General features: G+C 38.9%; 1 protein-coding gene across 2 annotated transcripts in view; it reads left to right on the top strand.

Annotated features, from left to right (window-relative positions):
• RALBP1 (ralA binding protein 1) overlaps positions 1–27,042 on the top strand; it is a 76,098-nt gene extending 49,056 nt beyond the window's left edge. The window contains exons 4-10 of one of the 2 annotated variants that reach the window (XM_036244348.1): positions 3,620–3,969; positions 5,366–5,527; positions 7,277–7,408; positions 13,031–13,138; positions 22,286–22,407; positions 22,667–22,790; positions 24,604–27,042. In XM_036244348.1, the coding sequence (XP_036100241.1) occupies positions 3,620–3,969; positions 5,366–5,527; positions 7,277–7,408; positions 13,031–13,138; positions 22,286–22,407; positions 22,667–22,790; positions 24,604–24,870 (1,265 nt within the window). In that variant the 3' untranslated portion in view covers positions 24,871–27,042. The remainder of the gene's footprint in view (positions 1–3,619; positions 3,970–5,365; positions 5,528–7,276; positions 7,409–13,030; positions 13,139–22,285; positions 22,408–22,666; positions 22,791–24,603) is intronic. The other variant, XM_036244349.1, reaches the window with a different exon arrangement.
• The last annotated feature ends 256 nt before the right edge of the window (positions 27,043–27,298 follow it).

Below are 27,298 nucleotides of genomic sequence, written 5' to 3'. Positions count from 1 at the left end.
TAGAAGGGGATCACTGGGTCAAATGGAGGTTCAATTTTTAATTTTTTGAGGTGACACCATACAGTTTGATTTTTTAAAAATACTCCTTATAATTAGGATTTACACATAAGTTGATCACAGATTACAGCAGCCTAGAATGGAAAGAAACTTAAATTAGGTTTACTGAGACCCTGCTTTATTCTCACCTTCTTCCCTCTCTGAGCAGGGGCTCAGTGTTGAGCAGGGGCTCAGTGTTGAGCAGGAGAAGGCAGGAAATCTGGGCTAAGGATGTTGCTTGGCCAAGAGACACATTTATTGACATAATTATATAATGTATTTCCTGAGTTAGCTAAGGGACATGAAATAGGCCCCAAATGTGAATACTTCTGTCAGCTCTGTGCAGCTATTAGTGAAATTGATTGTTCATTTTTCTCTGCTGCATTTGAATGAAATTAAAATTTTTTTTAATATATATATATTTTTTATTGATTTTAGAGTGGGGAGAGGAGAGGGAGAGAGAAATAGAAACATCAATGACAAAAAACATCAGTTGACTGCCTCCTGCATGCCCTCCACTGGGGATTTGGCCCACAACGTGGGCATGTGTCCTGATTGGGAATTGAACCTGTGACCTTGGTGCATGGGTTGATGTTCAACCACTGAGCCACACCGGCTTGGCTGAAATTTTAAATTTCATAGTTGGCAATTATGTAATGCATATTGGGTGTCTGAAATCAAACAAAATGTATACTATTTAAAGTAAAATAATTTTATTTCTTTTTTTTTTTAAGTCTAATCATGACTTTTATTTATTTATTTATTTATTTAATCCTCACCCGAGGACATTCTTTCATTTTTTCTTCAGATAGAGTGGGAGGGAGGGAGAGAGAGAAACATCGACGTGAAAGGTACACATCGAGTGGCTGCCACCCACATGACCCAACCAGGGCCGGGGACAAACTGCAACCGAGGTACATGCCCTTAGCGGGAACTGAACCCGGGTCTCTCTGGACCGCAGGCCAATGCTCTAACTGCTGAGCCAAACTGGCCAGGGCATAATTTTATTTCTTACAAAGCAGTATGACTTTTGTGTTGGTATAGGATGAAAGTCCTGACCTGTGGAGACCTGTTCCAAGTCATTACATTCTCATAATTCAGCTTCTTGGTACTAGTGATTTATTTTCTTAAAATTTACTGTTGGTCACACATATTTTCATGAGTTAGTAATACACATTTAGAATATATAAAGAAATTAGACTTAGTTTTCCATTTAATTGGTTCATACACATTTCTAGAAGATAGATTTGATATTTAAGTTTTGTTGAGAAATGGCAGGCATTTTTGCCCTGGGCAGTTTGGCTCAGTGGTAGAGCGTTGGCCTGTGGACCAAAGAGAGTCACGGGTTCGATTCTGGTCAAGGGCACCTACCTCCATTGTGATTCGTCCCTGGCCTCGGTCAGGGTCGTGTGGGAGGCAGCCAGTTCATGTTTCTCTCTTCCTTTCTCTCCTTCCTACTCTATCTGAAGATAAATAGAAAAATATCATCAGGTGAGGATTAAAAAGAAAAAAAGAAAGAAAGGGCAGGCATTTTTGATAATTGGGGAAACCCTTTACATAATCTCATAGGTAACATCATTTAAGAGAATTTTGGTTCAAAAGTTACTATTTTATAGAAAATAAACATTAGAAATTGAATTTGATTTATTTATAACTCCTTAGTAACATAAAAATAAACATTTATATGAATTTGAAATTTTGACTTTTAAGAATAATTTATGATGAATTGATTTTTTAAAGAATTAAACACTACTAATGTAAGGTGCTTCTTTCACATGGTTTTAGTAGGTGTGAAGAAAATTTTGTTTTGGTGAAAGTTTCTCTGAAGAGTTTCTACAGTTTTGTACAAAAAAAATTTTTTTTTTGTCTTTGACCTATTTTTGATGTTTGTGTTCTTTTGGAGAGTCAAAGTTGCAGAACTCCTCTTCATTTGTGTATCAAAGCATTCAAACTGAGCTGTCCCCTTTAACTCCTGGAAATTGAGCTCCTGCTTTGATCAGTTTTGTTAATTATCTTTTTAAGCTCTCACGGTATGCTGCATTCGGTCCACTGTGGACTACAGAGTTCACAGCTGTGACTTTTTAAAAAGAAAAAACTAATAATAATACTGCTGGAGATTTTTGATTCTCACCTATTCACATGTAAGTTCAAGTTTAAAATTTTTCAATACATTAATATTATTCTGCATATGTTCTTTCTCTACCTGGGATGCTTTATTTGAAGTGTCCAATTTTTAAAAGAAAAACATTTTGGTAATTTCAGAATAACAGCAAACCAAACACATTCTGATTGTTCACTTGCACAATTTTCTGAGTAGGCACTGTTGGGAGAAAAATTAGATATGTGTAAAATATATGTGAGAAAGAGGTCTTTGCCAAGAATTTCAGTTAAAGTTATCATTTACTGTTTCACTCAGATTATCATAATAATAAAATAGGATTATTTTCTAACTTTTCTGCCTCAAAATAAAGATTATACAAAAATGAGATTCATCTTGTTATTTTATCTTGGGCGTTACTGATTTTATTTTGTCAGTGCTAGTTAAGTTACATATTTATTATAATGCCATTAAAGGTTTTCACATAAAATAAGGAATGCCAAAGCCCAGATGTCAGCACTATAAATTAAGTTGTTGTTTAGATTAGATGACACTTTAATATTCACATTTGCCGTTACAGTTTCTCAGCCTTAAATTATTGCTTGTTTCTAATAATTGGTCTAAAGTTTTAAGTATTACGAACAACAGAAAGCTACTTTGTACTCTTATGTGCAGTCACTGTCACTGAATTATGCTACTTAAATGCAGATTGGACTAAAGACTTACAGAATTTATGTAATGTTTGAAAAACTTGAGTTTTGTGTCAGTGTTTCTTCCAGTCCAGTAAGAAAAGCAAAACAATTTGATTTTAGAAACCCAAATTTTACTTTTTTTTTTGTTCCAGCTCTGTTCCAGATTAAGAAATATGTAAAGAATTCAAACTTAAAAATATAAATTAGATGGGGATTATTTAATGGAGAATAATTTTCAAAAAGTTTGTTTAGATAGTGAACTCACTGTTTGCATTTATGATACAGTTTTTACTTATAAAAACATAATTACCCACGATTTAGTGAAACATGCTTATATGTACTGAGTTGCATTTTATATTGTCTGTCTTTTGACTAATTAGAAAAAGCAGTTGACAGTTCATGTAGAGCAAAACTTTATGCTTAGTTTGTAGTTTAGTTTTTGCCTGAATTTTTATCTACCTATCTTTAAATTAAAAAAATTTTTTTTTCGGAGTTGATTAGCATATTTGCTAAATATGTCTGTGGTTGCTAAGACCTTTGTTCTGAATATTGAGTTTCTGTTAGCATTTGGCTTTTGGTCAAGTTCACCCTCAGTTACAGTCTTTCATATTATCTTGTATACAGAGGAATTGTGTGAACCCTGTACAGATAAATACTTCATAACTAGAGATTTGTTATCATCAGATTGGCTTTTCTCAGATCTTCCCCCAGGGGCGGGTGAAAGGGTAAAAAAAGCTGTTTGATTTTTTTTTTTCTCGATATTCTCTTTGTCTCTGAATTTGAATATTTTAAGGAATTAAATCAAAGGTGGATGAGCTGAAAGCAGCCTATGACAGAGAGGAGTCTCCAAATTTGGAAGAGTATGAGCCTAACACTGTAGCCAGTTTGCTGAAGCAGTATTTGCGAGACCTTCCGGAAAATCTGCTTACCAAAGAGCTTATGCCTCGCTTTGAAGAGGCTTGTGGGAGGAGCACAGAGAATGAGAAAGTGCAGGAGTTCCAACGCTTACTGAAAGAACTGCCAGAATGTAACTATCTTCTGATTTCCTGGCTGATCGTGCACATGGACCATGTTATCGCGAAAGAACTGGAAACAAAAATGAATATACAGAACATTTCTATAGTGCTCAGCCCAACTGTTCAGGTATATGTGCCCTGGGGAGTCTGGGGAACCTTTTCATTGTGCAGTTAACCAGCAAAAAGAGATAATGGTTTAGCTTGAATATTGTTTTTTTCTTTCATAGTATGGACATTGTCAACATAGAGGATGATGAACTATTTTCCCATTATCTTATAGCTATGTAATATGAATCTAGTACAGTCTTTGGTGTGGAGTTATAAACCAATTCCTGATAACAGTGGTCTGTCATTAGTAGAAGAGGAGCCCATGGTACCTGGAGTTATAGAGTTCATCTATAGAATTTTAAAGATTTCAACTATTTTTTAATGTTATTGCCTAATTATATCACACACACATATCAGATTCAGGCACAAAGGGACCTAGAATTTGTTTGGTTAGTGATTTAAGCTGAGGATTATATTCATAAAGATAGATCCTAGAGAAACATTCTGTAGAATCTCAATCTGAGAAGGCATTTCAGGGAATTGGCTATTATGTTCATTGGTATCTCTTTATAACAAAAACACTTGGCCTTCATTTATTGCTGCTCACTTGGTGCTGGTATAGAGCATGTATTTTCCTTTCATTAGAGTTATTGATATTTTACTTAGGCCAAATACAAATGGAAAAAAAATGAGATGATGTTTATATTTTTTATTTTAAGCCTTTTGGGCCAGTAATACTAAATTATTATCAGTCATTGTCTAAATACAGTGTGTAAGAGTTTATTTTCTTTTACTAAAGCTTCTTTTATTGCTTATTGATTATACTTTGGAAGCAAAATGTTTCTCAGATTTCATTGTGATCATTCATATTAGGATTTCAGAATTTGGTAAATATTACATTTTTATTTAATATTACTGTAATAAAGATGACAGTATCATAGAAGATTCAGGTGTGTTGTAAGAGTAAGTTTTAGGTAGAAAGCAATTCCTTATTAGCTTTTCAGCCAACCTAATGTCCTGATCTATCATATGAACATCATATTTAAACACTGTTTCTGGAGTAACATCTCAAACTTGGCTTTACAACTGCAAGTGCTCTTACTTTCATCATATTCTTCAACAGATTCAGTTGTGTGTGTGTTAAAAGGTCTTAAAATAACTTATGAAAAAAAGACCATGAAATGTTAAAAAATCAGTTAATATTATAGTGCTAAGAAGGAATAAATTGATGGTTATCATCTTCTGCATTCTTTTCTTTCCAGTTCCTTATGGTTTTTATGGTGCGTAACTCATATTTTCTATTCTCTTCTTTAAATTATCCACTAATTAGCAAAGTATGTGTAGTCACTATTGAGGAAAACTTTCATTCGTGTGCCCAGAATTAAAGGATGTACTATGCAATCGACACAGATTAAGTGAAACAAAATAATGTTAGTAGTTTCCTTGCAAATATTTTTCTCTTTTTTCTCTCTAAGATTAGCAATCGTGTCCTGTATGTGTTTTTTACACATGTACAAGAGCTCTTTGGAAATGTGATGCTAAAGCAAGTGACAAAACCTCTTCGCTGGTCTAACATGGCCACTATGCCCACACTGCCAGAGACCCAGGAGAGCATCAAGGAGGAGATCAGAAGACAGGTGTGTGAGCTCAGCCTGTGCTTTGGCCCTGAAAGAGCCTACCTTTGCTCTGACCCTTTTAAAGACTGATGATGATGAAGAAGACGAACTCTTGTTCATTGAGTATTTTTAAAAGTATGTCTGGAGCCCTGGCCTGTTTGGCTCAGCGGTTAGAGCGTCGGCCTGCGAACCAGAGAGTCCTGGGTTCGGTTCCTGTTAAGGGTATGTACTTTGGTTGCTGTTGGTCCCCAGGCCCTGGTTGGGGTCGTGTGGATGGCAACCAGTCGATATGTCTCTCTTGCATCAATGTTTCTCTATCTTCACCCCCCCAGCTCTATCTGAAGATAAAAGCAAAAATGTCCTTAGGTGAGGATAAAAAAAATCAATCAATAAATGAAGTATGTCTGGAGCTATGTTAGGCACATGTTACATGCCAAATTAAGTCAGAATATCATGGAGAGAGCACATGTTTTAAAATTAAAAACCTGGCTTTAAATTCTTGCTCTGCTTCTAATTAATAACTCATTTTCAGCAAATCCCTTAACCTCCTTAAACCTCAGCGATACCATTTTAAAATGGGGCCTCTCATAGGTTTGATGTGAATTTACAGTAAGTGAGATAATGCATTAAAAATGCTCAGCATGGTGCCGGGCACGTTGTAAACAGTCCAAAAATGTTAGCTTATCCAAATAAGGTTGCTATTATCATCCATATTTTATAGATAGGAATATGACATTTTATTTTATTTATTTTCTATCTTCACCCGAGGATATTTTTGCATTTATCTTCAGACAGAGCAGGAGGGAGAGAGGAGGGAAGAGAAAAAGAGAAACATCGATGTGAGAGAGACACTGACTGGCTGACACCCACATGACCCCAACCGGGGCTGGGGACAAATTGCAACCGAGGTACCTGCCCTTAGCGGGAACCGAACCCGGGACTCTCTGGTCTGCAGGCTGACGCTCTAACCGCTGAGTCAAATGGGCCAGGGCAAGAATATTGACATTTTAAATAACTTACTTTATGTCACATGGTTACTAAGCTTTAGAACCAGGATTTGACCCCAAATCCTTTGCTTTCCACTTGCTACTCTGATAGAAGAAAACAGTGCCATTTGGTTGTCTGTGTGTGTTTGGCACACTGAGGAAGAAATGTAGGACTAAATAAGAAACTTCCTTACATTTGGTTATTATTACAGCTTTTATTTGCATACACATGATCAAATCTCTGCTTCCTTTTCTTTTCATCTGCTCTGAGCTCCCATTTCTTAGAGTTGATGTGTTGGGGGAAGGGATGTAAATTAACTACTACTAAACTAGTGTATATTAATGAGAACCTAGTGCCAGGTGAAACAAATAAGAATGATTTTTCAGTCATATCCGTAAAAGATAATTTGTGCTGTTATTTCTTTCCTTTAATGATAATTGAAAAATAGCTGAGTCCTGGCTGGGTGGCTCAGTTGATTGGAGCATTGTCCTGTACACCATAGTGGTTGTGGGTTCAATTCTCAGTCAGGGCACATACCTAGGTTGAAGGTTTGATCCCCAATTGGGGCGTGTATGGAAGACAACCTATGGGTGTTTTTCACTCACATTTATGTTTCTCTATCTCCCTTCCTCTCTCTCTCAAATCAATAAATGTATTCTTTGGTGAGGATTAAAAAAAAGAGAAAAAACCAAAAATGCTTGATTCTGCAACTTTAGAAATTGCATGATTTTATTTTAAGATAAGATGTGAATGGTCAGAAGTGTGTGGTTTATTGTTTTCTAGGAGTTTCTTTTGAATTGTTTACATCGAGATCTGCAGGGTGGGATAAAGGATTTATCTAAAGAGGAAAGATTATGGGAAGTACAAAGAATTTTGACAGCCCTCAAAAGAAAATTGAGAGAAGCTAAAAGACAAGTGAGTAAATTTATTATTTTGGTACATTATGTTTATAATAAAATAGAAAAAGAATGTGCTGGAATCTTTTATATACTCTTTTAAGTTATTTCTTTTAAAAATACCATATATACACATTTCTCGAAGTGAAGGTCCCTGATGAGAAATCTGTTCATTCAGATGTTCTCGGTTCTGGATTACTGATTCTTCGGCCTGGTATCAGAGAAATGTTTCATTTAAACACATTATTTTACTAAAAGATGTTTTGTTTTCTGGTTGGTTGTACCTGTAAACAGAGCTTTCTAAGGATGAGAAGCAGTTGAAGAGTGATAATTTTCAGAGACTGCTGGGGAATTTGAGTCAGATCTTTGGAAACACATGGAGGTATTAAAGATCAGGAGGGCCCTGGCTGGTTTGGCTCAGCGGTTGGAGCATCGGCCTGCGGTGCAGAGAGACCCGGGTTCGGTTTCCGCTAGGGGCACGTACCTTGGTTGCAGTTTGTCCCCGGCCCTGGATGGTCATGCGGGTGGCAGCCACTCGATGTGTCCTTTCACATCGATGTTTCTCTCTCTCTCTCTCTCTTCCTCTCTCTCCCTCCCGCTCTATCTGAACAAAAAATGGAAAAATGTCCTCGGGTGAGGATAAAAGAAAAATAAAAATAAAAAAAAATAAAGATCAGGAGGGATTTTCTTTTCTTCTTCTTCTTCTTTTTTTTATCTTTATTGTTGAATGTATTACAGATGTTCCTCATTGTACCCCCATTGACCCCACTCCCACCCCCTCCTGCCTTTTTCCACACTGTTGTCTGTGTCCATTGGTTATGCATATAAGTTCTTTGGTTTATTTCTTCCCATCTCCCAACCCCCTTCCCTTTGACGTTTGTCAGTCTATCAACCAATTTGTACTTCTTAATCCCTTCACCTTTTTCAACCATTCCCCCAACCCCCCTCCCATCTGGCAACCAAAAAAATGTTCTCTGTATCTATGAGAATGTTTCTGTTCTGCCTGTTCATTTTGTTTGTAGATTCAGTTGTCGATAGATATGTATTAACTGCCATTTTGTTTGTTCGTATATTTTATCTTTTTCTTCAAAAAGACCCTTTAACATTTCATATAATAATGGTTTGGTGGTGATGAACTCCTTTAACCTTTTCTTGTCTGGGAAACTCTTTATATGGCCATCGATTCTAAATGACAGCTTTGCAGGATAGAGTAATCTTGGTTGTAGGTTCTACATATTTCTTAGATGAAGGAATCATGACATAAACCAGAGCTAGTAACAGAAAGGGATGGGTTACCATTATCAGTTTTTCTTGATGCTATCTTTCCATGTCTGATCATTAATTCATATAATACTCAAAGTTTCTATAAAGTGTTTTTCAACTTTGGGAAATAAATGACTTTTAAAAATAGAAGTAAATAATTCATTATAGTAACAGATTAAAAATAAGAAAAACTGCAAGATCACATCAAAAGATACAGAAAAGCACTTGGCAGAATTCAACACTTATTTCATGATAAAAACCCTCAACAAACAGCCCTGGCTGGTTTGGCTCAGGTGTTAGAGTGTCAGCCCATGGACCAGAGAGTCACGGGTTCGAGTCCAGTCAAGGGCACGTGCCTTGGTTGTGGTTTGGTCACTGGCCCTGGTCAGGGTCGTGCAGGAGGCAGCCAATTGATGTGTCTCTCTCACATCAATGTCTCTCTGTCTGTCTCCCTTCCTCCCTCCCTCCCTCCTACTCTGACTAAAGATAAATGGAAAAAGTATCCTTGGGTGAGGATTTTTAAAAAAACAAACTTTCAGCAAACAACTTTCTCAGCATGATAAAGGGTGCATGTGTGAAAAATTCTACGACTAATGTACCTAAATGTAAAAGTCTAAATGCTTTACCCTAAGATTGAGTGTACAAGTCAAGGATTTCTGCTCTTACCACTTGTACTCAACATTTTACTGGCGGTTTGTGTTTAGGTCAGTGTAATAAAGCAAGAGGGAGAAAAAAGGATACAGATTGGAGAGAAATAAGGCTATATATAAAATCCTAAGGAATCTAAAAAACTAATAAGTGAGGCCCTAGCCTGGTAGTTCAGTGAGTTAGAGTGTCATCCCAATATACCAAGGTTGTGGGTTTGATGCCCAGTCAGAGCACATACAAGAATCAACCAAAGAATGCATAAATAAGTGGAACAACAAATCAGTGTTTTCTCTCTCTCTCCCTTCCCCCCTTCCTCTCTAAAAATAATAAAACAAACAAACAAAAAACTAATAAGTGAATTTAGCAAGGTTGTAGGATACAAGATCAGACATACAAAAGCCTGTTGTATATTAGCAGTGGACGATTAGATATTGAACCTAACTAAAAGAGGAAAAAACAGATCTAAGGAACATGGAGCAATATATCTCAACAGTGTTAAGATACTAGGCTTTCTCAAATTGATCTTTGGATTCAGTCCTAATCAAAATCTAAACAGGTTGCCTTTGTAAAAATGAAAAAGTTCTAAAATTTATGTAGAAATACAAAGGACCTAGAATAGCCTAAACAATTTTGAAAAGAACATTGGAGGATTCACATTGCCTAATTTTAAGACTTACCATGAGCCCTGGCTGGTTTGGCCAGTGGTTAGAGTGTCAGCCTGCAGACCAGAGAGTCCTGGGTTCGGTTTCCACTAAGGGCATGTACCTCGGTTGCAGTTTGTCCCCTCCCCAGTTGGGGTCATGTGGGTGGCAACCACTCGATGTCTGTCTCACATTGATGTTTCTCTCTCTCTCTCTCTCTTCCCTCCTCTCTCCCTCCTGCTCTATCTGAAGATAAATGCAAAAATGTCCTTGGGTGAGGATAAAAAAAAAAGACTTACCATGAAACTACAGTAATTAAGGATAGACATGTAGAATACAATGTCATAAATAGACCCACACATATAAGGGCAGTTAATTTGCAACAAAGATGTTATGATAATTCAATGGGAGAAAGATTTCCTCTTAAACAAATGGTGCTGAAACAAACTGGGTATCTATATGCAAATAAAGAACCTTGACTCTTTCCATATAATATATACTAAAATTAACTCAAAATGAATCACATACTACGATCTAAAGAAAACTTCTAGGAGAGCCTGGCCGGTGTGGGTTAGTGAATTGAGTGTCATCCCATGGACTGAGAGGTCCCGGTTCTATTCCCAAACAGGGCACATGCCCAGGTTGCAGGCTCGATCCCCAGTTGGAGGCATGCAGGAGGCAGCTGATTGATGTATCTCTAACATTGATGTTTCTATCTCCCCCTTCCCCGCTCTCTAAAAATAAATAGAAACATATAAAAAAATAAAAGAAAACTTCTAAGAGAAAACAGACCTTACTGACTTTTGCTTAGGCAGTGATTTCTTAAATAGGAGTATAAAAGAAAAATTTGATAAATTACATTTCATCAAAGTTGTAAAACATGCTCTTCAGAAGACACTGTTAAGAAGATGAATATACAAGCCAGAAGCCGTGTCAAAATATTGCAAAAACCACATATCTGAAGAGGACTTGAACTACATACACACACACACACACACACACACACGCATTGTGTGTGCGTGTATTTTTTTAAATCCTAACCTGAGGATTTTTGTTTTTTTACATTTATCTTCAGACAGAGTGGGAGGGTGGGAGGAAGGGAGAGAGAGGAAAAAACATTGATGTGAGAGATACACCTTGATTGGTTGCCACCCACACGTCCCCAACCAGGGCCGGGGATGAACTGTAGCTGAGGTTTATGCCCTTGGCCGGAATCGAACTCAGGACTCCCTGGTCTGCAGCCCAGTCCTCTGACCACTGAGCCAAACTGGCCAGGGCTAGAATATATTTTTTTAAAACCTCTTACAACTTAATAGGAAGATGAAACAGTTCTATATATATATATATATATATATATATATATACATATATATATACACACACTTTATTTTTCTAGAGCAATTTTAGGTTCACAGCACAATTGAAAGAAGGTACAGAGAGTGTGCCTGTATTCCCCTCCCTGACACACATGCATAGCCTCTGCCATTATCAGTATCCCTCACCAAAGTGGTACATTTATTACAATAATGATTCAATTTTAAAAAGGCAAAAATTTGATAAAGCAATGTACCAAAGATGATATACAGATGGCAAATAAGCATGTGTAAAGATGCCCAACATCATTAGTCATTAAGGAAATAGAAAATCAGATCAAAATGAGATACCACTGCATGTCAGCCAGAATGGCTAAAATTAAAAATACCAACTGTAACCCTGGTTAGTGTGGCTCAGTGGGTTGGGCATCATCCCATGCACTGAGAGGTTGCCTGTTCAGTTCCAATCAGGGCATATGCCTGGGTTTTGGGCTTGATCCCCTCAGTAGGGGGCAGCTGATCGATGTCTCATTCTCATATCGATGTCCCTCTCCCCTCTCCCCTCTCCCCTCTCTAAAAATCAGTAAAAATAGCCCTGGCCGGTTTGGCTCAGCGGTTGGAGCGTTGGCCTGCGGTCCAGAGAGACCCGGGTTCGGTTCCCGCTAAGGGCACGTACCTCGGTTGCGGTTTGTCCCCGGCCCTGGTTGGTCGTGAGGGTGGCAGCCACTTGATGTGTCCCTTCACATCAATGTTTCTCTCTCTCTCTCTTCCTCTCTCTCCTTCCCGCTCTATCTGAACAAAAAATGGAAAAATGTCCTCGGGTGAGGATAAAAATAAATAAATAAATAAAAAATAAAAATCAGTAAAAATATAAAAAAAATAAAAATACCAAGTGTTAACAAGAATTAGAGCAATTTATACAAAGATTGTTCTTGGTAATGCAAAATAGTACAGAATTTTGGAAAATAGTTTGGCAGTTTCTTATAGTTAAATATATAGTTGTCATATAACCCAGTAATCCCACTCCTAGGTATTTAAGAAAGCATATACCCACACAGAGCATATACAAAATGTTCATAACAGCTGTACTTATAATAGCTCAAAACTAGGAAGGACCTAAATGTTCATCAGCTGGTGAATGGATAAACAAATTGGGGTACATTCACATCATGGCATATTACTCAGCAAACTACTGATACAAACAATAAAAGATGAATCATAAAAGCGTTAATGCTAAGTGAAAGAAGTCATAAAAAAAGACTACTTATTGATTCAATTTATATGAAACTGAATAAAAGGTAAAACTATAGCAATGGAAATCAGATCAGTGGTTGCCAGGGGCCAGCAGAGAGTGGAAGAGCCCAGTGGTATTTTGTGTGATGATAAAAGTGATCTGTGTCATGATTGTGGTAGTGGTTACTTGACTGTACACATTTGTTAAAACTAATTGAATCATATGCTTAAAATCTACCCTTTCCCCCCAACCAAAAAAGTATTGCAGAAGGTAATTCGTGTGGAAGGGTTCTGGAAATGGTGAGCATATTAACCAGAATTGCACATGTTTCACACTGTAGCCATAGGTTAAGATCCAATTATTTTCCAAGCCCAGTTAACAAATCCCCATCATCCAGATAGTTCCTCTGACTGTTAATGTTATTTTTTTCAATTCTAGGAAATGAAAAGGAAACTTCTAGAATGGCAAAGGTGTGAATTTGTTGAATATGTGTTACATATAGACTGACCAGTGTTTTTTTTTCCATTTGTCTTACTTGACAGGAGTGTGAAACCAAGATTGCACAAGAGATAGCCAGTCTTTCAAAAGAGGATGTTTCTAAGGAAGAAATGAATGAAAATGAAGAAGTTATAAATATTCTCCTTGCCCAAGTAAGCTAAACTCTTTTTCTCTATTTTGCAAGCTTCTTTTTTGGGGGAAAATAATTCTGTGTTTAAGGTGTACACAACATCATGATTTGGTATACATAGGGAGATGATTTTTAGAGTCAAGTTAATTAATGTTATCTCTTCCCATAGTTAACTTTTTCCTTTGTGATGAGAGCTTGTGAAATCTACTCTTAGGGTGTGTGTGTGTGTGTGTGTGTGTGTGTGTGTTGTGTGTATATTTAGAAAAAAATTTTTTTTTAATCCTCACCCGAGGATATTTTTTCATTGATTTTTAGAGAGAGGGGAAGAGAGAGAGAGAGAAAGAAAGAGAGAAACATCTATGTGAGAGAGACACATAGATTGGATGCGTACCTCACAACCCCGATGGGTCCGGGTATCGAACCTGCAACCCAGATATGTGCCCTTGAACAGAATCGAACCCATGACCCTTCAGTGCATGGGCTGACACTCTTAATTGCTGAGCCAAACCAGCCAGGGCTACTCTTAGTATATTTTTAATATCCAATATAGTATTATTATTAACTATAGTTATTATACCTGTACATTAAATTTCTAGACTTACTCATCCTATATAACTGCAACTTTGTATCCTTTGACCAACATTTTCTTATTTCCCCCACCCCTCAGTCCCTGGTAACTACCTTTCTATTCTGTATTTCTTTAAATTTGACTTTTTTTTAGATTCCACATATAGGTGACATCATACAATATTTTTCTTTTGCCCTGGCCAGTTTGGCTTAGCAGTTAGAGCGTTGGCCTGCCAGGTTCTAGTCTCAGTCAAGGGCACATACCTGGGTTGCAGGTTCGCTTCCTGGCCTGGTCGGGATCCTGTGGGAGGCAACCAATTGATGTGTCTCTCACATTGATGTTTCTCTCTCCCTCTCCCTCTTCCTCCCTCTTCCTCTCTCTCTCTCTTCCTTCTTCTCTCTCCCTCCCTCCTTCTCTTCCACTCTATCAAAAATAAATGGAAAAAATATACTTGGGTGAGGATTAACAAACAAAAATAAAAATATTTGTCTTTCCCTGTCTGGCTTATTTTACTTGGCATAATGTCCTTCAGGTTCATTCATGTTGTCATTAGTGACAGAATTTCCTTCTTTCTCATGGCTGAATAATATTCCTCTGTGTGTGTGTGTGTGTGTGTGTGTGTACACACCGTACATACATACACGTGTTAATATTCCTCTGTGTGTCTGTGTGTGTGTGTACACACCGTACATACATACACATGTGGGTATGCATATCTTTATCCATTCATGTGTTGATGATTGGCGTTTTTTTCATTATTTTGACTCTGGTGAATAATACTGCAGTGAACATGGGAATGCATATATATATATATATATATATATATCTTCAATATCCTGTTTTCATTTTCTGTGGATATGTATTCAGAAATGGGATTACTGGAGTATGACTGTTCTATTTTTATTTTTTGAGGAATCTCTTTACTGTTTTTCATAGTGGCTGTACCAATTTATATTCCCACCAACTGTACAAGCATTCTTTTTTCTGCATCCTGATGGGTGTGAAGTTATATCTCATTGTAGTTTTGATTTGCATTTCCCTAATAATACGTGACATTGAATATCTTTTCATAAATCTGTTGGCCAGTTGTATGTCTTTTGAGATGTGTTAGGTCCTTTGCCCACTTTTTCATTGGGTTGTTTTCTTGCTATTGAGTTGTTTGAGTTCCTTATGTATTTTGGATATTAAATCCTTATCATATGTATGGTTTTAAAAATATTCTATTCCATAGGTTGTCTTTTCACTCTCTTGAAAAAAAACCACTTTGCTATGAAGAAGCTTTTTGCTTTGATGCAATTCCATTTGTCTATTTTTGCTTTTATTGCCTGTGTTTTGGGGGTCATATCTAAAAAAATTAGTTGTGCCAGTCAAGATGGCAGTATAGGTCAACATGGTACTCACCTCCTCCCACAACCACATCAGAATTACAACTAAACTACAGAACAACCATCATTCAGAACCTCCTGAAATTGAGCTGAATGGAAGTCCTACAACTACAAAATTAAAGAAGCCACATCAAGACTGGTAGGAGGAATGGAGGTGCAGAAGGTCTAGTCCTACATCCACATGTGGTGGATAAAAATCAGGAGGGATACTTGGCCATAAAGATCCTCCCCAAGGAGCAAGAGGTCCCAGTCCCACATCAGGCCCCCAGCTCAGGGTTCCAAAGCCAGGAAGAGAAGTCCCCATAATTTCTGGCTGTAAAAACCAGTGGGAATTGAGACCAAGGGAGGCTGAGGCTTCTGGAGTCCCAGGCAGTTCCTCTTAAAGGACCAGCACACAGACTTACTCAGACTTGCTTCATCTGGGCTCCAGCTAGCACTGGGGAGGCAGCTTAAAAGGCACCAGAGACATGAGGAAGAACTGAGTTGTTTGGTATTGGAATGAGAGCTGGAGAGGCAGCTTTCTCCCAGACAGACATGCTGGTGGAGGCGTTGTTCCTTTGGTGAGCCCTTCCCTCACTCAGGCGCCATATCTGGGACCCAAGCAATCTGACTCACACTGTTTGCCTTGCCGTGGTGATTCCCTGAGGCCCTGCCACACGCAACTTTTGGCCCACCCAAGCTGTTTCCAGTGGCTTTACATAGGAATGGCCTGTCTGGGCTCATGCTTCAGATTTTCCTAAAATCACTCAAACAAGCAGCATCTGACCTCAGTGAGTCCCATACTTTTTGCTAAGTGGCCCCAGGCCTGGCACTAGAAGCACCCAGCCTTGGTTCACAGCTTGGCTTTGCCTGGGCATCTCCAAGCAGAGCACAAGCAGCAGCCATCTGCAGATCGCTTTGTAGCTTATGCCTGGTGGCCCCAGGTAGAACACAGGCAGTGGCTGATATTGCCCCAGAGCCAGCACACCCAGTTGACAGCTTCAGACCACATTGAAGCACCACCACCCAACCGCCTCCACAAGTGACACACTCAATGAGTGGACTCAGTGAGTACCAGAGCCCTGATGAAGTAGGTCTTGCTCTGTGTGGTGGGTTCCTGCTGATCCTTCAAGGTAGTCAGAGGTCAGTGGGCACAGCCAGTCTTGGCAGCTGATCAGCCTCATTAAATCCCTTCCGTTGACCTGTCAACAGCAATAAAGACTCAATTACAACAAAAGGGTATACAGTCCACATAGGGGGTGCACCTCAAGTGCCCAGCTGGAGTGCTCAGGGAGGCTGTGCCACTGGACCCTTCAGGACACCTACTATAATAGGCCACCCTACCAAGCCTAGGAGACACAGCAATTCTATCCAGTATATAGAAACAAACACAAGGAAGCAGCCAAAATGAGGAGACAAAGAAATATGTCCCAAATGAAAGAACAGAACAAAATTACAGGAAAAGAACTAAATGAAATGGAGATAAACAGTCTAACATGCAGAGTTCAAAGCACTGACTATAAGGATACTCAAGGAACTTAGTGAGGATCTCAAAAGTATAAAAAAAGCAGTCAGAAATGAAGGATGCAGTAACTGAAAGAAAGAATTATTTACAGGGAATCAATAGTAGAGTAGGTGAAGCTAAGAAGCAAACCATCCATTTGGAATATAAGGAAGCAAAAATGACCCAATCAGAACAGCAAGAAGAAAAAAGAATCCAAAAAAAAATAAGGGTAGTGTAAAGAGCCTCTGGGACAACCTCAAGCATACCAAGAATCGCATAATATGGGTGCCGGAAGGAGAAGAGAGAGAGCAAGAAATTGAAAACCTATTTGTAAAAGTAATGACTGAGAACTTCCTTAACTTGGTGAAAGAAACAGACATACAAGTCCAGGAAGCACAGAGAGTCCCAAACAAGATGAACTTAAGGAGGCCCACACCAAGACATCATAATCAAAATGCAAAAGGTTAAAGACAGAATCTTTTTAAAAAATATATACTTTTATTGATTTTTTAGAGAGTCAGAAACATCGATATGAGAGAGAGACATTGTTCTTCTGCCTCCTGTAAGCCCCCCACTGGGGATCAAGCCTGCAACCTGGGCTCTGACTGCGAATTAAACCAGGACCTCTCAGTTCATGGGACAACTCTCAGTCCACTGAGCCACACCAGCCTGGCAAGAGAGAATCTTAAAAGCAACAAGAGAAAAGCAGTTAGTTACCTACAAGGGAGCTTCCATGAGACTGTCAGCTGATTTCTCAAAAGAAACTGTATAAGCTAGAAGGGAGTGGCAAGAAATATTCAAAATGATGACAAGCAAGGCCCTACAACCAAGATTACTCTGCAAAGCTGTCATTTAGAATCGATGGACATATCAAGAGTTTTCCTGACAAGAAAAAGCTAAAGTAGTTCATCACCACCGAACCAGCATTATATGAAATGTTGAAAGGTCTTCTTGAAAAAGAAGATAAAAAATATGAACAATAAAATGGCAAGAAATACATATCTATCAACAATTGAATCCACAAACAAAATGAACAAGCAGAAACAGACTCATAGGTACAGAGAACTTTTTGTTGGTTGCCAAATGGGAGGCAGGTTGTGGGGTTAGGTGAAAAAGGTGAAGGGATTAAGAAGTACAAATTAGTTGTTAGACTGATGAACCTCAGAGGGAAGTGGAGAGGAGGAGTGAGAAGAGGTAAACCAAAGAATTTATATGTATATATGCATAAGCAGTGGACACAGACAATAGTATGGGGAAGTTAGGAGGGGGGTGGGAGTAGAGATGAGGGGGTCAGTGGGGGAACATCTATAGTACTTTCGACAATCAAGATAAATAAAAAAATTAATTGCACACACCAGTGTCAAGAAATTCTTTCCTGTCTTTTCTTTTAATAGTTTTATGGTTTTGGGTCTTTTCATTTAAATCTTTAATCCAGTCCGCCTTGTGTGGCTCAGTGGCTGAGTGTTGACCCATGAACCAAGAGGTGGCTGGTTCAATTCCCAGTCAGGGACTATGCCCCGGTTGTGGGTCCAATCCCCAGAACAGGGCATGCAGGAGGCCGCCAGTCGATGTTCTCTCTCATTGATGTTTCTATCTCTCTCATTCTCTCTTTCTCTCTAGAATCAATAAAGAAAAATCAATTAAAATAATAAAGAAATCTTTAATCCATTTTGAGTTTGTTTATAAAAATGTGTGTGTATTTTAATGTATATATGTATAGAGTGAGATAAGGGTCCAGTTTCATTCTTTTGCATGTGGAAAACCAGTTTACCAACATCACGTCTTGAAAAGACTGTTCTTTCCTCTTTGGATATTCCTGGCACCTTAGTCAAAGATCAGTTTATTCCTGGGCTCTCTGTTCTACTCCATTAGTCTGTATGTCTGGTTATATGTCAGTATCATATTGTTTTGATTATTATAGCTACGTAGTATATTTTGAAATCAGGTAGTGTGATGCCTCCAACTTTGCTCATTTTGTTTAAGATTGCTTTGGCTATTTATCGGTCTTTTGTGGTTCTGTATGGATTTTAGGATTGTTTTTCTATTTCTGTGGAAAACACCATTGAAACTTTAATAGAGATTCCCTTGAATCTATAGATTGCTTTGAGTGGTATGGACAATTCAACAATATTACTACTTCTGATCCATGAACATGGAACATCTTTCCATTTATTTATATCTTTAAATTGTTTCATCAGTGTTTTAATAGTTTTCAGTATATAGATCTTTCACCTTGTTAGATAAATTTATTCCAAATATTTTTGATGCTATTGTAAATATAATTTTCTTAATTTCTTTTTCAGATAGTTTGTTGTTAGTGTATAGAAATGCAACTGATTTTGAATGTTGATTTTGTATCCTGCAGCTTGGCTGAATTTGTTTATTAGTTCTAACAGTTACTTGGTGGAGATTTTAGGGTTTTCTTTTTTTTTACTTTCATTAAAAAAAGTGTTTTTTTTATTGATTTCAGAAAAAGGAAGAGAGAGAGAGAGAAACATCAGTGAGAAAGAAATATCAATCATGTGCCTCCTACATACCCGCTACTGGTGATCGAGCCTGTGACGCTGGCTTTGTGCCCTGTGAATCAGACCGGTTCATGGGACAATGCTCAACCAACTGAGCCACACTGACTGGCTTTAGGGTTTTCTGTGTATAAGCTCATGATCATCTGCAGAGACAATTTTACTTTATTCCAATTTGGTTACCTTTTATTTCTTTTTCTTGTCTAATCAGTTTGGCTAGGACTTCCAGTTGAATTTTGTCAGTTGTTTTATTGCATAAATTGAAATGTTCATATGATTTTTATCCTTTATTCTGTAATGTGGAGTGTCACATTTATGTTGAGCCATCCTTGTATCCCAGAGATAAATTCTACTTGATCATAGCATCTGATCTTTTTAATGTGTTGTTGAATTTGGTTTGCTAGTATGTTGTTGAGGATTGTTGCATCTGTGTTAATCAGGGATATTGGACTAATTTTCTTATAGTGTCTTCGTCTGGTTCTTGGTATGAAGGTAATGCTGGCCTTGTAAAATGAGTTTGGGAATGTTACCTCCCCTTCAGTTTTCTGGAAGAGTTTGAGAATGATTGACATTACTTCTTTAAATGTTTGGTAGAATTTACCTGTGAAACCATCTGGTCTGGGTCTCATTGGTTGGGAGATTTTTTATTACTGATTTAATCTCCTAACTTATTATTGGTCTGTTCAGATTTTCTTTTTCTTCATGATTCAGTTTTGGTAGGTTGTATGTTTCCAAGAACTTAATCCTTTTCTTCTAGGTTATCCAATTTATTGGTGTATAAATGTTCATAGTTGTCTCTTTTAACACTTTTCTATTTCTGTGGTATCAGTTGTAATGTTCCCTTCGTTTATAATTTTATTCATCTGATGTTTTAGTATGTTGTGTCTCCATTTTAATTTGTCTAAGATACTATTTTGATTTCTTCTGTGACCCATTGGTTATTCAGGAGTGTGTTGCAAGACTCTTAATGGTCATCTTATAATTTGAGAAGCTCATTTACAAAGATATGAGTCTTTTAACCAAACTTGCAAGATGATTTTGAGGTTTTAGAGAGACTCTACCTGATGTTTGCCCTACCTTTATATAGGGTGGGGCAAAAATAGGTTTATAGTTGTGAGTACATGAAACAGTTTATTCTTGTATTACTATTGTTAGTTAATCATTGTATTTTCCATATGAACAACTGTAAACCTACTTTTGCCCCACCCTGTATGGTGTTTGTTTAAATGTTCAACTGGAGTCCTGGCCACTGTGACTCAGTTGGTTGAGCGTTGTCCTATGTACTAAAAGTCACTTGTTCGAGGAAAAACATCTGTAACAAAAATAAATTAAATTAAAAAAAGTACACACAAAGGTTAAAAAAAAAGTCACTTGTTAGATTCCTTGGTCAGGGCACATGCCCAGGTTCAATGGGAGGCAACTGATCAATATATCTCACATTGATGTTTCTCTCTCTCTTCCTCTCCCTTCCCCTCTCTAAAATCAATAAAAACATTATTAAAATTTTTTTGATGTTCAACTGGAGAAACTATCTTTTACTGAATGATTATTGAACACTGTTCTAGATGCTTTTCCTAATCTCATTTTGTCCACATAGGTCTGAATTTTAAGTTTCCCCCTTAATTTAAAGATTAATGGTACTTGTTTCATATTAGGGACATTAGATTTTAATAAATATTTAAAACATGTTCTTCCTGACATCACAAAGTTTGGGATCCTTGAAATGTACCAATACAGACAGTTGTTGCCAGTAGCACTTTTTAGATACTTTGATTTTATTCTTTGCAGGTGAAAATCAGCTTTGTTGATGAATTGTAGTTTTCATTCATTGATTTGACAGATAGCTCTTGAATATCTATTCCAGGAATATTGCTGAAAATGAGCTCCTTTTGTCCTTTCTGACTTTCTCAAGTCAGCCTTAATCTCTTCTGGAAATTCCCAGAGTTTAACCAGTAAAGAATGAAGGTCTAGGCTCTGACAAAATAGCTTGTGCTTCCAAAACCCATGTATGTAGGATACTAAAGTCTATAAAGTATTAGTCCTTTTCTCTCACTTCTTAAAAATACTTTTTTGCCTAGCAGGAGCACATGACTCTTCTCCCCTGAAGAGAGAATGAAATCCCAAATTATGCCTTTATTTCAGAATTTTTCAATCTGATAATTCTTGGAACATAAACATGTCTGTTTAGAAACACATGAGGAATACTGCATATTACATCTCCGAGAGATTCCTCACCTTAGAACGTGACCATAGTGTCTTTCAGTTTGAGTACAGGGCCTTATCCTCTTGGTACCTATTAGTTTGTAAAGAAAGGCTGTGGACCTTATCTGCGTTTAGCTCTCATTTCTGTAGCCTTACATTTCTGTTACATCCTAAGTTTTGTCTATATTTGTTCTTTATGTTGGTGGGGCTAGATCTTGGATAGATAGGGATCTTTCCCCTTTGGTGATTCGGTCAGGGTTAGAAATTCATATTCTCTTAAAACAGAAGGTTTACTGTTTAAATATTTTATCTGAGGGTGTGCTTTGAAGAGGATGGTGTCTTATGGTGAGAAGAGATTTCTTCTGTAAACATCTTCCCTTCACAGGATCTGCTATGTATGTATGTATGTATGTATGTATGTATGTATGTATGTATTTATTGGTACGTGCCCCTAGCGAGAACCAAACCCAGGACTCTCTGGTCCGCAGGCCAACGCTCCAACCGCTGAGCCAAATCAGCCAGGGCTCACAGGGTCTGCTTTTTAAGGTGATGCTGACATCAGCTGTACATCTCCTGGGTTCTTCTTTTCTCAATGACACTGTTGGAGGCCACCTTGGCCCTAAAATAGACTCTCCCGCTATTGAGAAGTGGGATGGCATTCAGAAAGACCTGGGAAGCAAAAACTTGAACTTTGGGTTTGTGCTCAGTGTACAGGCCCCAGAGGAGCATTTGAAAAACAAGAACATGGATAAGTGACATTTTATATTTTGAGAAAAATATAATCATTCCTCCCAAGTAACTTAGTCTGCCTTTTCTCAAAGGAGCCTTTTCTTGACAATAAGGAAACGGGATGTTTTTTGGTTATGCAGTACAACAAGCTTCACCATAACTTGTGTGTTACGTGTATGGGGCTAAAGAATTCAAGGCAACATAGGAGACCCCCCCCCCCCCAAAGTGTTATGCCCTAAGCTCGTACTCTCAGAGGTGTTCACCATAATCATTACTTTAGGAGAATGAGATCCTGACTGAACAGGAGGAGCTTCTAGCCATGGAGCAGTTTCTGCGCCGACAGATTGCCTCAGAAAAAGAAGAGATCGAACGCCTCAGAGCTGAGATTGCTGAAATTCAGAGGTAAAGGAAAGGCAAAGTGTTTTGAAATTTCCAAGAATGTTTACTTAAATATAAGCATAATTGTTTCAGCTCTCAGACTTTAATATAAAAGAATTAGGCATACAAAATTAGTCATCCTAAGTTTATTTATTAAATGTTAAAAGTGGTATTATATTAAGTAGACTTGTGAAAACCTGGTGAATCTAAAAGAAGGAAGGTAACAGACAAGCACATTTTTCTGTAGTTACCTGTAAAGTTTCCTCACCCCCTCACCTTGCAGTCGTCAGCAGCACGGCCGGAGTGAGACCGAGGAATACTCCTCCGAGAGTGAAAGTGAGAGTGAAGATGAAGAGGAGCTTCAGATCATCTTGGAAGATTTACAGAAGCAGAATGAAGAGCTAGAAGTGAGTTTTGGGGAGAAATAACCAAAAATCACATTAACTTCTAGAAAGTTGTAGCAACTATGTATTTCCCCTTAGAATTTTTCTTTTCCTTGGTAACCAACTGGGAAGGCTGAGTAGAGAGGAGTTTCGGTGGATGTTTTACTAAAGAGCATGCAGGGCGAAGCTGACTGCTGGCCCCAAGCACATGGCACGTGTGTGGCCTTGTCAGGCTGTCCCTGAGGTGTGGTGACTTTTCCCGACTATAGTGTACCACATAGACCTCCTCTCCCACTTAGGGGTGAAGCCTCACCTGACTGTGCCAGTTTGAGCAGCTTTGAGTGATCTGGTCTGTGTTCCCAAATCCCAAAGAAGGTGAACAGAAAAAGAAATGCTAGTGCAAGAAGGAAAAACTTCCTGAATCTCCCTTTGTGAGAAATGAGGGACAAAGTTTTCTCTTGGTCCTTAATCTGCAGAGCAGCAGGTGAGAGTAAACTTGGCACTAGGAAACGGAGACAACTGTGCTGTTAAAAAACAACAACAAAATTAAATGATCTTCATCAGAATTTCCCTTTTTACCCCAAATATTATATTGTCTCCAGATGTTTAAAGGTTCAGGAGAGAGGCTATTCTCTTAGAAAGGAATCTAAGATTGTGAAACAGCTTTGTATCCTTCATTCAGGTACGTTCAGCTCCTGGGGCAAACCAGAGCTACCCACCTCATAGAAATTAGATGAATTCCATACAAAACCACCACCCACAAAGTCCTCTCCACAGAGGACTCCTCCTTCGCAGAGGCTGCCCACCAAGGCTCAAGGTTGACACTTGCTATAGCCAGGGGTGTGGGGGAGGAGCAGACTGGTAGTCGAGACCTAGGCCACCAGGTGGCTTCCATTCTTCAGAGGGGTTTTATGTTGGCACCTTATTTTGTTTTCTTAACATTTTCTAGATCACATGAACATCCTAAGTAGGAAAACATATTCCAGAACCATAGTACTTGGGATACAAAGACAATACTCTCATGGTTTGAACAAGATAGTTATGTTTTATCTAGCAGACACCCAGGTTTTTCCCGCTCAGTGCAGTCTCAAGTGGCTGCTGTAAGTCTTGTGCACTCTTAGTGAGCAGGACGGGGAAGGAATCAAGGAACACCAGTTGTCAGGGGCAAGATGCACAGGTGGAACCCAAGCTTCCACTCGTACCCAGTTACCAGCAGCTGCCTGGGAGGCTGAGAAATGGCGCGTGCGGAGGAGGGAGAGGCCGTGCAGCCAGCAGCAGGCCTCGGAGGGAAGGGGTCGCCTCCTGTGCTCTTCCCTCAGCTTCACTGAGCAAGTGTAGATCATTGAGAACTGATAGTGGCACAGTTCAGATGTGAAGAATGCTTTTCACAAAAGACAAAGGACATGCTTTTGAGACAAGGCTAGGCTTTTGTCCTGTCTCAAATTTCCCCCCAATTGTTACTAAAGTTGCTTTTATCTTCCCCTTATTTCAGGGCTGTGTCAGGGACCAGTTCAAAACATAAATCTGTTTTAAACTCTAGAAACCTTAATTTATTAAGGTTTGAAGGATCCCACAGTCCCTTAATTTATTAAAATAATTGTTTTCTATTGGTACATTTGTGTTCTCCAGATGATCTTTGTATTTAGGAATAATTTCTGTCTTGAATTTTTATGTGCCTCAGTTGCATATTCATGTTCATTTCTTTCACTTCACAACCCAGTGGACTAAAACAAAAATAGATTCTTATGTAGGGTAGATGACCTTGCTAACTGTTCTTTGCTTGGGAATCATTTTGACCTTCTTGAGAGACAGTGGTTCTTTTCTGTCATTCCTCAAGATAAAGAACAATCATTTGAATCAAGCAATCCATGAGGAGCGAGAGGCCATCATCGAGTTGCGGGTGCAGCTCCGCCTGCTACAGCTGCACCGAGCCAAGTCCGAGCCACAGGGACAGGATGATGAGGAGCCCGAGAGGCGTGGGGGTGCCATCCAGCCTCCTAGAGACAGCGCCCCGGAGACAAAAGCAACTAAAGAGCAGCCAAAGGCAGGCAAGGAGCAAGCCAAGCCGTCCCCAAGCAGAGACAGGAAGGAGACACCCATCTGAGCATCCTGTGGGCTGTGGGATCCTTCAGACCCAACAAGACCTGTGCATCTTACTGTAATCCCGAGAGTCAGAGTGCACAACTCTCTGCTGTACATTCTGTAAAGATGTCTTTTCTTCTCAGACTCTTCCTTCTTTCACACATACAACTTCTCCGCGTCAGGCTCAGGTTACAGGGGAGGAGAAAGCAGTGGATGCATTGCGGGCTTGTAGGAGAAAGATGAGTTTTCCAGATAGCTTATTTGAAGATTAATTTTCTTTGTTAACTTAAAATAACTGTTTTAACCCTTGAGTGGCTTCTTTTTAAACCAAAAATCATCTTTGCTTTTTTATTACGGCAGAATCAGGATCTCTTTCTCTTGTTCAAGGGAAGGAACCAAACAAGGTAAATACTGTTCCTGCCTTGTGGCTCACCCCAGTCTCCCCTCCAGGGTCACTGCTTACCTAGTCACTCTTGCTTGTGCCTTTTATACCTTTTTGGTGCAGATTATATCATGGGGAGCTGCCTCGTGTTTCCTGACTGGCCAGAATGGCTCTTACTGGGGTTACCTTTACTCACTCTTGTCATCCTCTCCTTTGACAGTCCTAAAACAGTCATTGCACCTGAGTCACCAGGATGGCCTACTTGGTCGCAGACAGAGCTGCCTGTGCAGCTGGCCTGCCAGCCCTGGAGCAGCCTGGCCCAGCTTGGGGGGGGGGGGGGGTCACCTCAATCCTTCTGGTTCTCATTGCTGTTGATGAGCAAATGCTTTTCCCTGGGTTGGTCCAAGGTAGTATCTTGACCTAAGGGGTCCACACAAAGGATCTGTTTCTCAAACCAGAAATCTTCTATGTGACTTACCTTCCATTAACAACAGAATGACTTCGATTGCTTGCTTGGGCTAGAATGTAAATGTCTCTTTGCCTGAATAAGCCATATATATGCTTTTAAACAAAATTTCTCAATTATCTGTATCATCTCAGTGAACCTGCCAGTGGACTCCCAATTGATGAGATTGAGCAATAGAAAAAACAACCTTTTCTCTTAATGATAGCTGTGATTCCCCATCCTGTTTTCTTGCTTTTGCCACTTCCCTGGTGACTTGCGGGGTCTGGGAGGCCAACTCTCAGGCAGCTTTGTTCAGTCATGCTTTGCTCTGCCCAAATCAGTGGCACCCATGAGGTAGGTCAGCTCTCATGGCTGTGGGGACAAAGTCAAGGTGATAGAACAAACTCCCCTGAGGGCTCTCCTCTCCTCCTAGTTAGTATTTATTTTCAGCACCTGTTTGATGCGGTTTTTTATCTTCTACCTATTGCACTGTTGTGACTTGTTGGCCATTATTTGATTTTTGTACGAAAAAAAAAAAAAGCTTTGTTATAGAAATCAGCATACTATTTTTTTAAACCTGGAGAGAAGATACTATGGTGACTGAAAATATGATCAGGTGTCAAATATAAATGTATTAAAAGCCTTCTTGCTGTCCTGTTGGTCATATTACATTCATTTTTATATTTGCTGGCAATATTGGAGTTTTTTTTGTTTGTGTAAACTCTAATTTCTATCAGGGTGTCATGGATTTTTAAAATTTAGTATTTCATTACAGTTCTTTCAGTGTTGGTTAACTAATTTTTTCCAGGACCATTATTGATCAAGCAAATAAATTCAACAGTCATTTGAGAAAAAAATGCCTCTCATTTTTTTGTATACATTTTTTCTTTGAGATAATTGAGTGCCCTGTGGCTGTCAAGGAGTTGGTTTGATATTTCTTTAAGCTCCTAAAGTGAAAAAAAAATTGTAACTTACTTTGTGTTCCTCACATAGTGAGAGTCAGTGCCCACGTGCCAGTTACTACTTTACAGCAGACAGCACCCACCTCCGTCCCCACGGACACGGTGCTCACCACTGAAGGAGCACGTTGCTCAACCGGCTTCCTACGGGGGTCTGCAGCTTCTGAGAGCAGTGCCCTGTTTCCCATGGAGAGTGAGTTTTGCTCTTCTAGCAAGATGCACGTCAGCTGGCCCAACGTAACAAAAAAGCAGGTTGGTTATTGCAGTGTGGCTTTCCCGATGGGCCTGTCAGGTAGATCACCTAACTAATGCTGATCAGGTAATTCCTGGGTGACCGGTTTAAGATTCCATTTCTGGGAGAACTAGGACTGTACATCTTGGCTTGGTGATGTGGGGGGTTGGCATAAGCAACTCCATTTTGGGCCTATTGTCTTGTTTTTCACAATAAACAGGAAACTGAGGCTCAAAGCAGTGGTGTGATCACAGTTGATTGTTGTTGTCTACACTGTCACCACACATCCTTGAGAACTAACACAATATCCATGCAGGCCCTAGAACCAGAAGTTCCGATTGGTTGAAAACAGATGGATGAGGGTAGGTGAACAAGTGTGATTCATGAACCAGAGGGCCGCAGCTCCAATGAGAAGCTGGACAATTCCAGCTA

Source organism: Molossus molossus, unplaced genomic scaffold (assembly GCF_014108415.1).
Source record: "Molossus molossus isolate mMolMol1 unplaced genomic scaffold, mMolMol1.p scaffold_m16_p_6, whole genome shotgun sequence".
NCBI lineage: Eukaryota > Metazoa > Chordata > Mammalia > Chiroptera > Molossidae > Molossus > Molossus molossus.
Note: the sequence above shows the minus strand (reverse complement) of the source record. Positions and strands in the feature narration are given on the sequence as shown.